The 14,494-nt window shown below is 50.1% G+C and overlaps 1 protein-coding gene across 2 annotated transcripts in view; it reads left to right on the top strand.

Annotated features, from left to right (window-relative positions):
- The window catches only part of LOC138737261 (phosphofurin acidic cluster sorting protein 2), a 284,998-nt gene that overhangs the window by 159,050 nt on the left and 111,454 nt on the right, over nt 1–14,494 (top strand). For both annotated transcript variants that reach the window (XM_069888004.1, XM_069888003.1), the window contains exons 3-6: nt 1,332–1,421; nt 5,848–5,973; nt 7,651–7,813; nt 10,528–10,622. In XM_069888004.1, coding sequence (XP_069744105.1) covers nt 1,332–1,421; nt 5,848–5,973; nt 7,651–7,813; nt 10,528–10,622 — 474 coding nt within the window. The remainder of the gene's footprint in view (nt 1–1,331; nt 1,422–5,847; nt 5,974–7,650; nt 7,814–10,527; nt 10,623–14,494) is intronic.

Raw genomic sequence — 14,494 nt, forward strand, 5'->3', positions numbered from 1 at the left:
GTCACATGCAATAGCTAAGTTTGACCTTCCAAAGTGCATCACTTCACACTAGTCTGGATTGACTTCCATCTGCCACTTCTCCGCCCAACCCTACATAATGTTGTAACCTATGGCAACCTTTTACACCATCCACAACACCTCCAACCTTTGTATCATCTGTAAACTCACTGATCCACCCCTCCACCACTTCATCCGGCAGTTTTAAAAATCACTGAACAGATCCCTGCGGAACACTACTAGTCAGTGACCTACAGGCAGAGTGCTGGCACCCTCTTGTCTTCTGTGGGCCAGCCAATTCCCAATCTAAGCAGCCAGGTTTCCATGGACCCCAGCACAGAGAACCTTTGTTTTCTCATTGCCCACTCCACCCCGTGTGACACATCGTCCTCCACCTGACCTATATACTTCCCCCTTTCTCCCTTTGTGTGGGCCTCTGACTGACATGCATCACTTCTGCCTATGTAGACAATCCCCTGGCTCACCCTCCATCCACCCTGTCCTGTTTGCACTGCTTCCCTACTCACGTTACTCAGTCCTGATTTTAAATTTTTTAAAATTTAGACACCCATCACAATAACAGGCCATTTCGGCCCACAAGTCCATGCCCCCCAATTTACGCCCAATTAATCTAGAACCCCGGTACGTTTTGAAGGGTGGGAGGAAACTGGAGCTCCCAGGGAAAACCCACGGAGACACAGGGAAAACATACAAACGGACAGCATGGGTCTGGAACCCTGGTCCTGATTGCTGGCGTGGTAAAGGTGTTGCGCTAACCGCTAAGCAAACCGTGCTGGATGAAGAGTTTCGGTGTGAAACATCGGACATTCTTTTTAGAACCAAAGTAGATTGCAGAAAAGAAACGGGCCCTTCAGTCCATGCTGAACTGTTGTGCCAAATCACATCAACCTGCGCCTGGACCACAGCCCTCCTACAGCTCGAGCCGCTGTTCTTCATGCAGATTGTGCTTAGCTTCAGACTGCAACATCTGCAGTCTCTTGTGCATCTCCTTTACACGCATTGTCCTTTTAGGATCAAGTCATCTTTGTGTCTTTTTCATTTGACCTTCCTATACTCAACTCTAACTAGCTTTCATCTCTACATTGTTTCCCTCTGCGAGGATTCCCAGCCCGCCTGCCATGTTAGTTTAAATCATTCCCACCACAACCCACCTCCGGCGTTGATCCCAATCCTGCCCAGGTGTATGAAGCCCACCCAGTTTGTCTGGAGTGCCCCACCTGTAAGCATTCTCCTGAACCCCTTAGGATCTGGGTAGACTTTAGAGATGTGTCACTGATTTGATTCCTGACTGACAGATGTTTCTCCCATTGTAGGGTTCGAAGCGCATCCTCCGATCGAACGAATATCTTCTCCCGCCTGGGGGTCTGATGGAGACCGAATTAGCACTCACCTTCTCCTTGCAGGTTTGTCCCTTGTGTGCTTTTCCTTGTCAGCAACACTAAACCGGGAGGATTGCTGCTTGACAGCCATGTTTCCCTGGGCTTCAGATCGTGCAGCCTCATGGTTTCCCTGGGCTTCAGCTCGTGCAGCCTCTTGCCCACAAGGTCAGGGGGTGTTTCAATCTCAATACAATGTCCCTGTGCTGATCGCATATCTGTGCTTACCTTTCACCAAGGACTAGACCAACCTCTGTGCATCTGCGTGGTGTAAGCCAACTCCGAGGCTTCCTTTTGTGAGTGAAAAGCATATGGGCAAGCCTGAAGAGAATGTAGACACCAGGAGAATGGAGCCACACACATTCTGCTGGGGGAACTCAGCAGATCAGGCTGCACCATTGGAAGAAAGAGAAGGGCCAAGGTTTCGACCCAACACTCGTCATCAGATCTTCTTCGAACCATAGAACATTGCAGCACATAAATGAGCCCTCCGGTGCCAAACTATTATTCTGCCCACTCCCACTGATCTGCACCTGGACCATAACCCTCCATACCCATACCTGTCCAAAACTTCTCCTAAATGTCAGAATCAATCACGTATTCACCACCCCAGCTGGCAGCTCATTCCACACTCGCACCATTCTCTGCGTGAAGTTACCTATGACGTTCTCTTTGAATATTCACCTTTCACCCGTAACATCCCAAATCCTCTACTCAATGCTTTGATTTATGAAGGCCTATGTGCCAAAAGTTATCTTTAGGACCCAATCTACCTCCGATACCTCTCTCAGGGTATTATGCCAGCTGAATCAGTGAATACAGTCTCAATTTTGACAGTTAAGAAAAATTTGGACAAGTACATGGTTTGCAGGGATATGGTGGGGTGCCGATCAATGCGACGAGGCTTACGGACCTGTTTTTATGCTGTGATGTTCTATTTGTATTCCCAGGTCCCTCTGTTCTACCGCACTCTTCAGTGCCCGACCAGTTACCGTGTACGTCCTTTCTTGGTTTGTCCTTCTAAACACTTTCCACTTGTCTCCGTTAAACTCCATCTGCCATTTTTCAGCCCATTTTTCAAGTTGGCCCAGATCCCTCTGCAAACTTTGAAAACTTTCCTCACTGACCACAACGCCTCCAATCTTAGTGTCATCTGCCAACTTGTTGATCCATTTCACTACGTTATCATCCAGATGATTGATACAGACAACAATGGTCCCAGCACCGACCCCTGAGGCCCACCTGAATGATGGCTTGAGCCATCAGCCAATCTCTTTTCTCCCCTGATGCTACGCGACCCACTCAGTTCCTCCAAGACAGCGTGTTTGGCTTAAGCGAATATTATTAAGAATGGATGACATCGGAGGGTCTGGGCTGGTCAGACAGGACTGAAGATTTCCTTCCTTTCACAACAGCCAAGACATTTCCATAGTCATTAACATTGGCACTAATTGTTTAAAAAAAATTAGACGTACAGCAGGGTAACAGGCCCTTCTGGCCCACGAGCCTGTTAGAGATACAGCAGGGTAACAGGCCCTTCTGGCCCACGAGCCTGTTAGAGATACAGTAGGGTAACAGGCCCTTCCGGCCCACGAGCCCGTTATAGATACAGCACGGTGTAACAGGCCCTTCTGGCCCACGAGCCCGTTAGACATACAGCAGGGTAACAGGCCCTTCTGGCCCACGAGCCCGTTAGACATACAGCAGGGTAACAGGCCCTTCTGGCCCACGAGCCCGTTAGACATACAGCAGGGTAACAGGCCCTTCCGGCCCACGAGCCCGTTAGAGATACAGCACGGTAACAGGCCCTTCCGGCCCACGAGCCCGTTAGATGTACAGCACGGTAACAGGCCCTTCCAGCCCACGAGACCGTTAGAGATACAACACGGTAACAGGCCCTTCCGGCCCACGAGCCCGTGCCGCCCAATTACACCCAATTAACCTACAAGCCCCCAGTATGTTTTGAAGGGTGGGAGGAAACTGGAGCCCCTGGGGAAAACCCACATGGACGTGGAGAGAATGTACAATCTCTTTACAGACAGCGCAGGATTCGAACCCCAGTCCTGATCATTGTTGCGGTTACAGCGTTCCTCTAACTGCTAGGACCACTGTGCTGCCCAGTTTAATTATTTAAATTGCTTGGCTGCCATGCCCTTAACCACAATACTGTCATGCCTGAATCTGCATGGACAATCAGGGCCCCTCCTCCCTCTCTTGCACAACACCAGGCTGGGATCCTTCTTTCTGGGGATTCCCTTTTATTGCCTGCCTGAGGAGGTCCTCTGAAATACCATGGCTGTGAGGCTTGGCCATCAGCTGCCTGCTGGAATCCATGAGAGCTCACCAGGATGCAAAACCAGAAGTCATAGAGGAGGAATCAGGCCATCCGGCCCATTGAATCTGTCCTTCCATTCCATCATAGCTGATTTACTATCCTTTTCATCTCTATTCTCCTGCCTTCTCCCCTTGATTCCCTACCTAATCAAGAACATATTTACCTCCGCCTCAAATACGCCCACTAACTTGGCCGCTACAGCCGTCCTGGCATCAAATTCCACAGATTCACCCCACCCCCCGGGTAAAAAAATCTCTCCTCATCTCTGTCCGTGATGAGCAGAGATGAAGGCTCAGCTGGGTCAGCCAGCCAGTTCTCTCTGTTGTATTTGATCAGCAGACAACATGGCCCCTCGAGCCCAGTCAACAACTGGAAGATCATAGGTGACCCTCAATCACCTTCCCACCTGACTGAATCACTCGCCGTCCAACAACAGATTAATTTCAAGCTTCAGGATCAACGACTGAACAAATTCTGGCAGAAGAGATACTGCTCTACTCACCAGAGCAAACACTGACCCCCGCCACCCCCCCCCCCCCCCCCCATCCCCTGGTGTTGTCTTGCTGGTTCGAGTTTCTCCAGTCAGGAAGCAGCCCTCTCACATCAGTTTTCTCATCCCCTCTGTAAACCTCATCTGAACAAAAGATCATATTGTTTATTTAAACTCCTATAATTAATAAAATGTCGCCCTGCACCCAATAACCTCCACAGCTGCATTGGACAGATCCCTCTCCCCACTTTCAGTTGAGTGGCAGAGCTGAACTCCAAGCTGTGGCGTCACCACACAGAATACAGTGCAGCACAGGATCAGGCCCTTGACCCTGTGTGTTTGTGCCAGACATGATGTCCAAACCATACTAAAACTCTGCTGCCTGCACCTGACAGATCCCCCTCCATCCCCTGTATGGGTCTGTCCAGAAGTGGCACGTTTAGCACATTGCTATTACAGCACCAGCGACTGGGGTTTGAGTCCTGCACTGTCTGTCGGGAGTTTACACGTTCTCCCCGTGTCTGCATGTATTTTCCCCGGGGGCTCTGGTTTCCTCCCACCCTACAAAATATACCGGGATTGTAGGTCAATTAGGTGTAATTGGGTGGCACAGGTTCATGGGCCGAAAGGGCCTATTACTATGCTCTATGTCTAAATTAAATTAAAATGAAGCCTCTTAAACATTAGGATTGTATCTCCTTCCACCACTACCCCTGGCAGCCCGTTCCAGGCACCCAGGCCTCCCAGTGTAAAATATCTCTCCTGCACATCTCCCTTAAACTCCCTCCCCTCACCTTAAAGCCCTTCTTGCCTTTGGCACCCTCTCGAATCCCGGCTCTGGTACCGGGTTCCCATGAGCCGGTCTCCTTGCTGGTCCACCGCCATCATCTCCTCTTCTCCTTCTCAATGGGTGGGGGTGGGGGTGTTATTCCCATTTCTAATGCCCTGTGTCGATCCACTGCTCTGCTCCCCTGGAGTCTGCAACCCCTATGGCCGCTGCCAGGCACAGGTGCTGCGATCTTGGGGACCGATCCCGCGATTGCAGGATTTTGCTGGTGTTAAAGCCTGTGTGGAGCTGCCAGCATCAACTGGAGGTTGAATCCTTCAGAGCAGTGCTGCGTCTCTGCTCTCTCCGGCTCGGGGTACACACTAGTGACAGTGGAGCTGTTATAGTATCCCTGGCAATGTCACCATTGTTTTTTAACTTAGAGATTCCCCACAGACAGCGGCGGATTCAAACCCGGGACACAGGTACTGTGATAGTGTTGGGCCGGTGTGTCCTGATCACAGGTAGGCCCCACCCCATCTCCGGCAGCCAGCAGAGTTTAACGGAAGGAGTTCCAATATGTGGGACTGACTCAACTCCTGGAAGCTGGAAAATCTCCATTGTAGATTTACTCCGGATGACTGAGCAATGTAGAGATGTGCTGGAGAAAGCAGCGGGTCATGCAGCATCCATGGGAAGTCAAGGTCTGACAAAGGGCCCAGGCCCAAAACATGGCTCACTCTTTACTTTCTGTGCTGAGTTCCTCCAGCACCTTTGTGTGCTACAAGTCACCAGCGCGCTTAGATCAGATTGGAACCTCAGCCTGTGATCACTGAAAGACTTCTCTTCGCTCCTGTGTCAGTACCCCCACTTCCTGAAGAGAGACGCCAACCAGCTGCAGATTCTGCTGCAGAGGAGGAAGAGATATAAGAACCGTACCATCCTGGGCTACAAGACGTTGGCTGTGGGCTCCATCGACATGGCCGAGGTAGGTTTCAACTAGTTGTTCTCTTTGTCAGTCTCAGTGTCCCTGCTGTGTTCCCCACTTCTTCATGAGAAGATCACCCACTCTCTGCTAAAAGAGGAATGTGAGTCACGAGGAACAGGACACGTCAGCCGTTCAGCCAGTCGAGTCTCCTCCTCGACGGTGTCTCTGCTACTTCCTTGCCCAGAGGATTCCATGGAAATTCAGTGCTCATCCACTTTGGGAGTAAAACAGGCCACGGTATAAACACTGGAATGCTGGCAGCAGCGGAGACGGTGGGATCCAGGACGCTTAATCGGGAAAATGTCTGGCACAGCTTGAAGAAATGTGTACATGAGTGGAATCGATTGAGTAAATAAATCCAAACAGGCTTTTTCCACTGAGGGTCGGTGAGATAAAAACAAGAGGACATGGGTTAAGGGTGAAAGGGCAAAGTTTAAAGGGAGCATCTTCATTCAGAGAGTGGTGGGAGTGTGGAACGAGCTGCCAGCTGAATGAAAGAACATGGACTTAAGTTTGACATTTAAGAAAAATTTGGATAGGCACAGGAATGGGAGGGATATGGTCCAGGTGCAGGTCAGTGGGACAAGGCAGAATAATAGTTGGGCACAGACGAGAAGGACTGAAGGGCCTGTTTCTGTGCTGTGATGTTCTGTGGTTCTAAATGACCAGACATCTGTTGGCATTTCCATCAAGTCAGGTCAAGTTTATTGTTATCTGATTGGCCAAGTCCAACCCAATGAAAGAGTGTTCTCCAGTCCTTGGTGCAAACCATGCAGACATACAACCAGACATAACTCACATACAGACACACAATACATACGCAGGACCAGTATTTTATCAATAAAAATAAAGAAATAAATCTTGTTTGTACATCTGAGAGTGTCCAAGAGGTTAGTGTAGACAGTTCCTTTGGTTGTTCAGCGGTCCCACTGCCTGTGGGAAGTAGATGAAGAGGAGTGGTTTATAAGCCACTGCAGGCTGTGTGTGATGGAAGATACTTGAGCAGTTTTGGGCTCCATATCTAAGGAAGAATGTGCTGGCATTGGAGATGGTCCAGGGGAGGTTTACAAGAAGGAAAGGGTTATCATATGAGGAGTGTGTGAAGCCTCTGGGACTGTACTCACAGGGGTTTAGAAGGATGGTGGGGGGGTGGGGGGTGGGGGGGGAGAGTCTTGAATAAACCAATTGAATATTGAAAGACTGGGACAGAATGGATGTTGAGACGGTGTTACCTGTGGGCTGGGGGGGGAGTCTAGAGCAGAGGGCACAGCCTGGGTGTAGGTGACTGCAAATGAATGTAAAGTCTGGGTGTAGGTTACCGCGGATGGATGTGGAATCGGGGTGTAGGTTACTGCGGATGAATGTGAAGTCCAGGTGTAGGTGACTGAAGACGAATGTGGAGTCTGGGCGTAGGTGACTGCGGACGGACGCGGAGTCCGGGTGTGGGTGACTGCGGGCGGATGTGGAATCCGGGCATGGGTGACTGCGGGCGGACATGGAGTCTGGGCGTGGGTGACTGCGGGTGGACGTGGAGTCCGGGCATGGGTGCTGGATCACTGTGTGGTAGGTGCTGGGACCCCGTGGTGTTCCTGGTACCCCATGAGGTGGGTGCAGGTCTGTGAGGAAGTACAGTCGCTGCCTTGTGTGAGCAAAGACTGACCCATCTCTCGTGGACAGGTGATGCAGCATCCCATGGATGGGGGACAGATCCTCGGACTGCACTCCAACATGAAAGAGGTGTCAGTGCGGGTCGCTGAGATCAGCATCTACTCACTATCCAGCCAGCCCATTGATCATGAAGACAGCAGCATGCACCCCGGATCCAAGACTAAACCGTCAGGTGGGTGACACTGGCCTGGGATAGACCACAGTGAACGCACCAAACTGTCAGGTGGGTGAAACTGGCCTGGGTCAGAACACAGTGAACACACCAAACCGTCAAGTGGGTGACACTGGCCTGGGTTAGACCACAATGAACACACCAGGGCCAAGGCCAAACCGTCAGGTGGGTGATACTGGCTTGGGTCAGACCACAGTGTACACGAAGCAGGGACTTCAGAACATCAGCCACTGCAGCATTCAGGTTGTCCATAAAAGCTGTGGTACATGGGAACCACTTTGAAGTCGAACTGTGGGAGATAGCTCCCCGAAGGTATGAAGTGGTTTGTTCACTGGATCATCCGGTGCAGAATAGGAGCAGAGGCCAGCACAGATCGCCTATCAGCACATTTAAGGGTGGGCGGATTGAGAGCCAAATGGCTTCCTCCTCTGATGGCCTGGTGATAATGTGTGGAGCTCCAGGTTACCCTGAGACAATGACAAAGGAACACCAGTGTTGATATGTGGGTGGGGAAGGGAGGCTGAGAATCACTGCTCAAGACCCCATTTTTATTGAAATATTTTGCGTGAGAAAAACTGCCATTGGCCCATTTGCTCTAATAACATATTGGGCCTTTTGCCTGCTGCCAGGAACAGCATTTCATCCATTAGTTCTGAAGGGACACAGTCTACCAACCCATCGAGATGTAGTAGTTTAGGTGCCCTTTCCCTACAGGACATACCATCCGCACGTAATAAAAGTGCTTTAAAAGTGTTATACATGCTGGTACTTGGTGGATCCTGTAGGAAGTCGCCGACCCTCTTAGTGATGACCTGGTCCAGGGCACTGACGAGATGGTAATAACGAGCGGTGTCCAACTCGACTTAGCGAAGGTGAAATTGAGCTTCATCCTGTTGGAACCACAGTTCAGCCTCAGCTGTCCAGAAAGGTGGCAGCTTCACAGCAATGGCTGCAGAGTCCATGTTTGTCCAAAAATGGAATTGCAGTGGACGCGATGAAATAACAACACAAGGCATTTACATTCGACGCCCTGACATTATATGGCCAGTCTGATGCTTCCTGCGAGTTGCAGTGTCGCTGTACCACGGCTACAAAGAGATGAGTAAATTGGAAAGAGATGTTTAAGGGTGAAAGCACAGAAGTAACGTGGAGGAAGTTTCGGGACCACTTGTCGTGCTCAAGATCAGGATTTATATCATGAACAAGTCATGAAATTCGTTCTTTTGAGGCAGCATCACAGTGGAAACATAAATATTATAACCATCTTAAGACACTATTTAAAATATATTAATAATACGAACAATAAATGCACCAAAAGTGAGGCCGTGTCTGTGGGTCACTGATCATTCAGGAATCTGGTGGCAGCAGGGAAGAAGCTGTCCTTGTGCCGCTGAGTGCTCGTCTTCAGGCTCCTGGACCTATTTCCCAGTGGTAGCAGAGTGAAGAGGGCATGGCCTGGGGGGGTGGGGTCATTGAGGATAGAGGCTGCTTTTTTAAGACATGGCCTCATGTGGATGTCATCGATGGAGTGAAGTTTGGAGCCTGTGAAGTCACAGGCTGAGTGAACAACCCTCCAGAGTTTATTCTTGTGCAGAGTGTTGGCACCTCCGTACCAGACAGTGATGCAACCAGCCAGAATGTTCTCCGCGGTCCACCTGTAGAAGTTTACGAGAGTCTTCAGTGACATATTGGATCTCCTCAAACTCCTCCCAATGTCTAGCCGCTGGCCGGCTTTTTTCATGATTATATCAACGTGGAGGCTCCAGGACAGATCCTCGGAGATGTTGACAAGAATTTGAAGTTCTTGACCCTCTCCTCTATTGAGCCCTCGATTTTCCCCTGACTCCCTCCTGAAGTCCACAAGGTTGTTATCATATCACCATTCAACGAGCTGATCCATCTCCCTCCTGTACACGTCCTCATTGCAGTTTGTGATTCTGCCGACACCTGTGGTGTGATCGGTGAACCCGCACCCTACATTTCTCTCCATTATTTTCATGAGTACTGTTTTGTGCTCTACCGCTAAGTAGAAATGAAGCCTGGTCCCCAGGAAAAAGAATCTCAGAGTTCAAGATTTAATTTATTATCATATAATAAACAGGGCAATATTACCTGGATTCCCTCGCACCTGCTGTAAGGCAGACAGATTTGCTGTTGGCAAAAATTGCCTGAACCACCTCTTACAGTTGGAGAGAAAGAAGCAAACGAGTGTCCATGGATTCACCTCCAGTGACCCCCCCCTCCCCCTGCAGTCACCCAGAGTCCAGTCCAAACCATTGGCAACCAGAACCAGATCAGAACCTCTGACACGGTCCCCTGGGCACCTCCTCACATCCTGGTGCCAATACCTGGTCCCCGTCCAGCCAGTTTTGAGCCATTATCCAGCAGTCCACAGCCTGGTATGAATCCCTTGGCTGCAGTCACCAGCAGCCTGTTATATGTGACGTTGTGTATGTAGCCCTGACAATAAACCTGAGCTTTGATATGTTCAGAGTTTGTTACGTTCCAGATATCCAGTGCTGATCTGCAGAGTGAGCCAGGGGAATTGGAGCAGTTGCTTGCTCTCAGAGACATCCTTGGACAGCTCTTGGACACCCTCTAGTGTGTGGAGGTTCATCACTGCTAGTAGTAATGGGGAGAGATTCCTTTCATCTAGACGGACCTTGCTCGCTGCTACACTGTGCAATATATAGTATCTTTCCTATGTTTTGCAGATCGATCTCCAGACATTGATAATTACTCTGAGGAGGAGGAGGAGGACAGCTTTTCGTCTGAACAGGAAGCCAGTGATGACGCAGTCCACAGCCAGGTAGTTCAGCACTCGTATCCATCAAACTCTTCCAGGCTTTTGGGGCTGGGATATCCCTGGGAGATTCCAGAGTGGGGTGGTGGGATCATAGAACCATACAACATTACAGTACAGGAACAGACCCCTTCTAGTCTATGCCAAACTATTATTCTGCCTTGTCCCACTGACCTGTACCATAGCCCTCCATACCCGTTCCATCCACGGACCTGTCCAAACTCCTCTTAAATGTTAAAATTGAGCCCACATTCACTACTTCAGCTGGCAGCTCATTCCACACCCCCACCACTCTCTGTGTGAAGAAGTTCCCCTCATGTTCCCCCTAAACTTTTCCCCTTAACCCATGTCGTCTGGTTTGTATCTCACCCACCCTCAGTGGAAAAAGCCGACCTACATTTACTCTGTCTGTCCCCCTCATCATTTTAAATACCTCGATTAAATCTCCCCTCACTCTTCTATGCTCCAGGGAATAAAGTCCTAACCTGTTGAACCTTTCCCTGTAACTCAGTTCCTGAAGTTCAGGCAACATCCTAGTCAATCTTCTCTGCCTCTTTCTATGTTATTGAGATCTTTCCAGTTGTTCAGTGACCAAAACTGCACACAATCCTCCAGATTGGGCCTCACCAATGTCTTATACAACTTCACCATAACATCCCAACTCCTGTGCTCAATACTTTGATTTATGAATTACAACCGCACTTCGGCAAGTCTACTCCCAATGCACAAGCAGAGGCCGAAGACCACAGAACCAGTGGTGAAGACAATGAAGGTGGGATCAAGGGAGGCAGAAGAATGTCTGCAGGACTGCTTTGAATCGTTGGACTGGAACATAGTCAAGAACTCATCCATAGACTTGAATGAATATGCAACAGAGCTCACCAATTTCATCAAGACCTGCGTGGATAAGAGTGTGTCCATGTGCACGTACTGGGTGTTCCCCAACCAGGAGCCCTGGATGAATCAGAATTCACAACCTGCTGAGGGCGAGAACAAGGGAGATTGAGGCTGGGGATTGAGATCTCCACAAGAAGTTCAAATATGAGCTATGGAAGGCCATCTCTGAATCAAAGTGGCAATTCCAGAGGAAGTTAGAGATAGAGATGTGTGCCAGCTGTGGCGGGGAGTGCAGGCCATTACAGCCTACAAAGGGAGGGTGAACACTAGAGATGGCTGCGGTGTTTCACCACCCGATGAGCTGATCACCTTCTATAACTGCTTTGAGAAGGAGAACAAAACAAGGGCAACTAGAATCCCTGAAAAGGCTGAGGACCATGTGATATCTGTCTCTGAGGGTGACGTCAGAACATCATTCAAGAGGGTGAACCCTCGCAAGGCGTCTGGGCCTGACGGCGTACCTGGCAGGGGACTGAGAATCGGCACCAACCAACTAGTCAGAGTGTTCACGGACATATTCAACCTCTCATTGCTGCCGTCAGAGGTTTCCACCTGCTTCAAAAGGCCATCGATCATCCCGGTACCCAAGAAGAGTAGGGTGGGCTGCCTCAACGACTCTCGCCTAGTAGCACTAACCTCTACTGTGATGAAATGCTTCGAGAGGCTGGTCATGGCCAGAATGAACACGTCCCTGAGTAAAGGTCTGGACCCACTGCAATTCCCCTATCGTCACAGTCACTCCACAACAGAGGCAATTTCAATGGCTCCTCACTCAGGATCACCTCGAAAACAGCAACTCCTACATACGGCTGCTTTTCATCGACGACAGCTTGGCCTTCAATACCATTATTCCTTCAAGAAGCTACAAACGCTGGGCCTCTGCAACTGGATCCTTGACTTTCTCATCGGAAGACCACAGTCAGTACGAATTGGAAACAATGTCTTCTCCTCACTGATTATCCACACAGGCAGACCCTAAGGATGTGTGCTTAGCCCACTGCTCTACTCGTTCTACACCCACGACCGTGTGGCCCAGGCACGATTCCAACGCCATCTACAAGTTTGCTGATGACATCATAGTTGGCTCAATAATGGAGAGGGTCATGAACTTCAAATTCCTGGGTGTCTACATCTCCGAGGATCTGTCCTGGAGCCTCCGTGTCAATGCAATCACTAAGAAGGCTCACCAGCAGCTATACTTTGTGAGGCACGTGAGACGGTTCAGTATGCCACCAAAATTTCTCGTAAACTTCTACAGGTGGACTGTAGAGAACATTCTGGCTGGTTGCATCACTGCCTGGTATGGAGGCACCAACTCTCAAGACAAGAATAAACTCCAGAGGGACATCACAGGCACCAGACTTCATTCCATCGAGCGCATCTACATGAGTCAATCTTCTCTGCCTCTTTCTATCTTATTGATATCTTTCCTGTAGTTCGGTGACCAAAACTGCACACAATCCTCCACATGTGACCTCACCAATGTCTTGTACAACTTTACCATAACATCCCAGCTCCTGTACTCAATACTTTGATCTATGAAGGCCAAGATGCCAAAAGCTTTCTTTACCACCCAGTCCACCTGTGATGCCACTTTCAGGGAATTCTGTATCTGTATTCCCAGATCCCTCTGTTCTACCCCACTCCTCAGTGCCTGACCGTTTACCGTGTACGTCCTTTCTTGGTTGGTCCTTCCAAAATGCAACACCTCCCACTTGTCGCTGTGATCTCTGTAAGCTGTGAGGGAGCTGAGAGTTGTCGAGAAAGTTGCAGCGATTGCTATGGTATAGACTGAATGGTGAACAGGAGCTCAGTCCAAGACAGGAAAGGGATGGTCGCTGAGGCACAGGAAAGCCCGCCTGCGGTCTGCAAAGCCCGCCTGCTCCTCAAAGATCCATATGAACATGGCTGATTTGGTCTTGGCTGTAAAGCTCATGCACTCGGGCCTTGTGTTGGAAGATAACTCAGAAATGGACGATGCTAACAGGGTTCCAGGAGGAAGTAGGTCACATGGCAGCTGAAACGGTGTGGATATTTGCTATTACAACACCAGCCACCCAGGTTCCAATCCAACACTGTCTCTAAGGAGTTTGTATGTTCTCCCCATGTCTGAATGGGTTTCCTCCAGTTTCCTCTCACCATTCAAAAACCTATGGGGGTTGTAGGTTAACTGGGTGGCACGGGCTCGTGGGCCGGAAGGGCCTGTTACCATGCTGTTGTCTAAAATTTAAAATACTTCAGGGGGAAGAGTGGAGAGATGCAGTAACCTTAGAGGGGTTCCAGCAATGGAGAGAATAGAGGTCCCCATGCACAAATCAGGGAAGCTGCTGGAGAAGGCCATGGCCCACAGTGAGACTGCTGGAGAAGGCCATGGCCCACAGTGAGACTGCTGGAGAAGGCCATGGCCCACAGTGAGACTGCTGGAGAAGGCCATGGCCCACAGTGAGACTGCTGGAGAAGGCCATGGCCCACAGTGAGACTGCTGGAGAAGGCCATGGCCCACAGTGAGACTGCTGGAGAAGGCCATGGCCCACAGTGAGACTGCTGGAGAAGGCCATGGCCCACAGTGAGACTGCTGGAGAAGGCCATGGCCCACAGTGAGACTGCTGGAGAAGGCCATGGCCCACAGTGAGACTGCTGGAGAAGGCCATGGCCCACAGTGAGACTGCTGGAGAAGGCCATGGCCCACAGTGAGACTGCTGGAGAAGGCCATGGCCCACAGTGAGACTGCTGGAGAAGGCCATGGCCCACAGTGAGACTGCTGCTGTAGTGGATGGAGCTGACGGTTGTGGAAGGTTACAAGAGGATATTGACAGGATGCAGAGTTGGGCAGAAAAGTGCCAGATGGAGTTCAATCCGGATCAGTGTGAGGTGATGCATCTTGGATGAACAAAATAGGAGGCTGAGTCCAGGGGTGTGGATGAACAGAGGGTCCTTGGGGTCCAAATCCAAACATCCCTCAAGGTCACCGCACAGGGTGA

Source organism: Narcine bancroftii, chromosome 6, assembly GCF_036971445.1.
Source record: "Narcine bancroftii isolate sNarBan1 chromosome 6, sNarBan1.hap1, whole genome shotgun sequence".
Lineage (NCBI taxonomy): Eukaryota > Metazoa > Chordata > Chondrichthyes > Torpediniformes > Narcinidae > Narcine > Narcine bancroftii.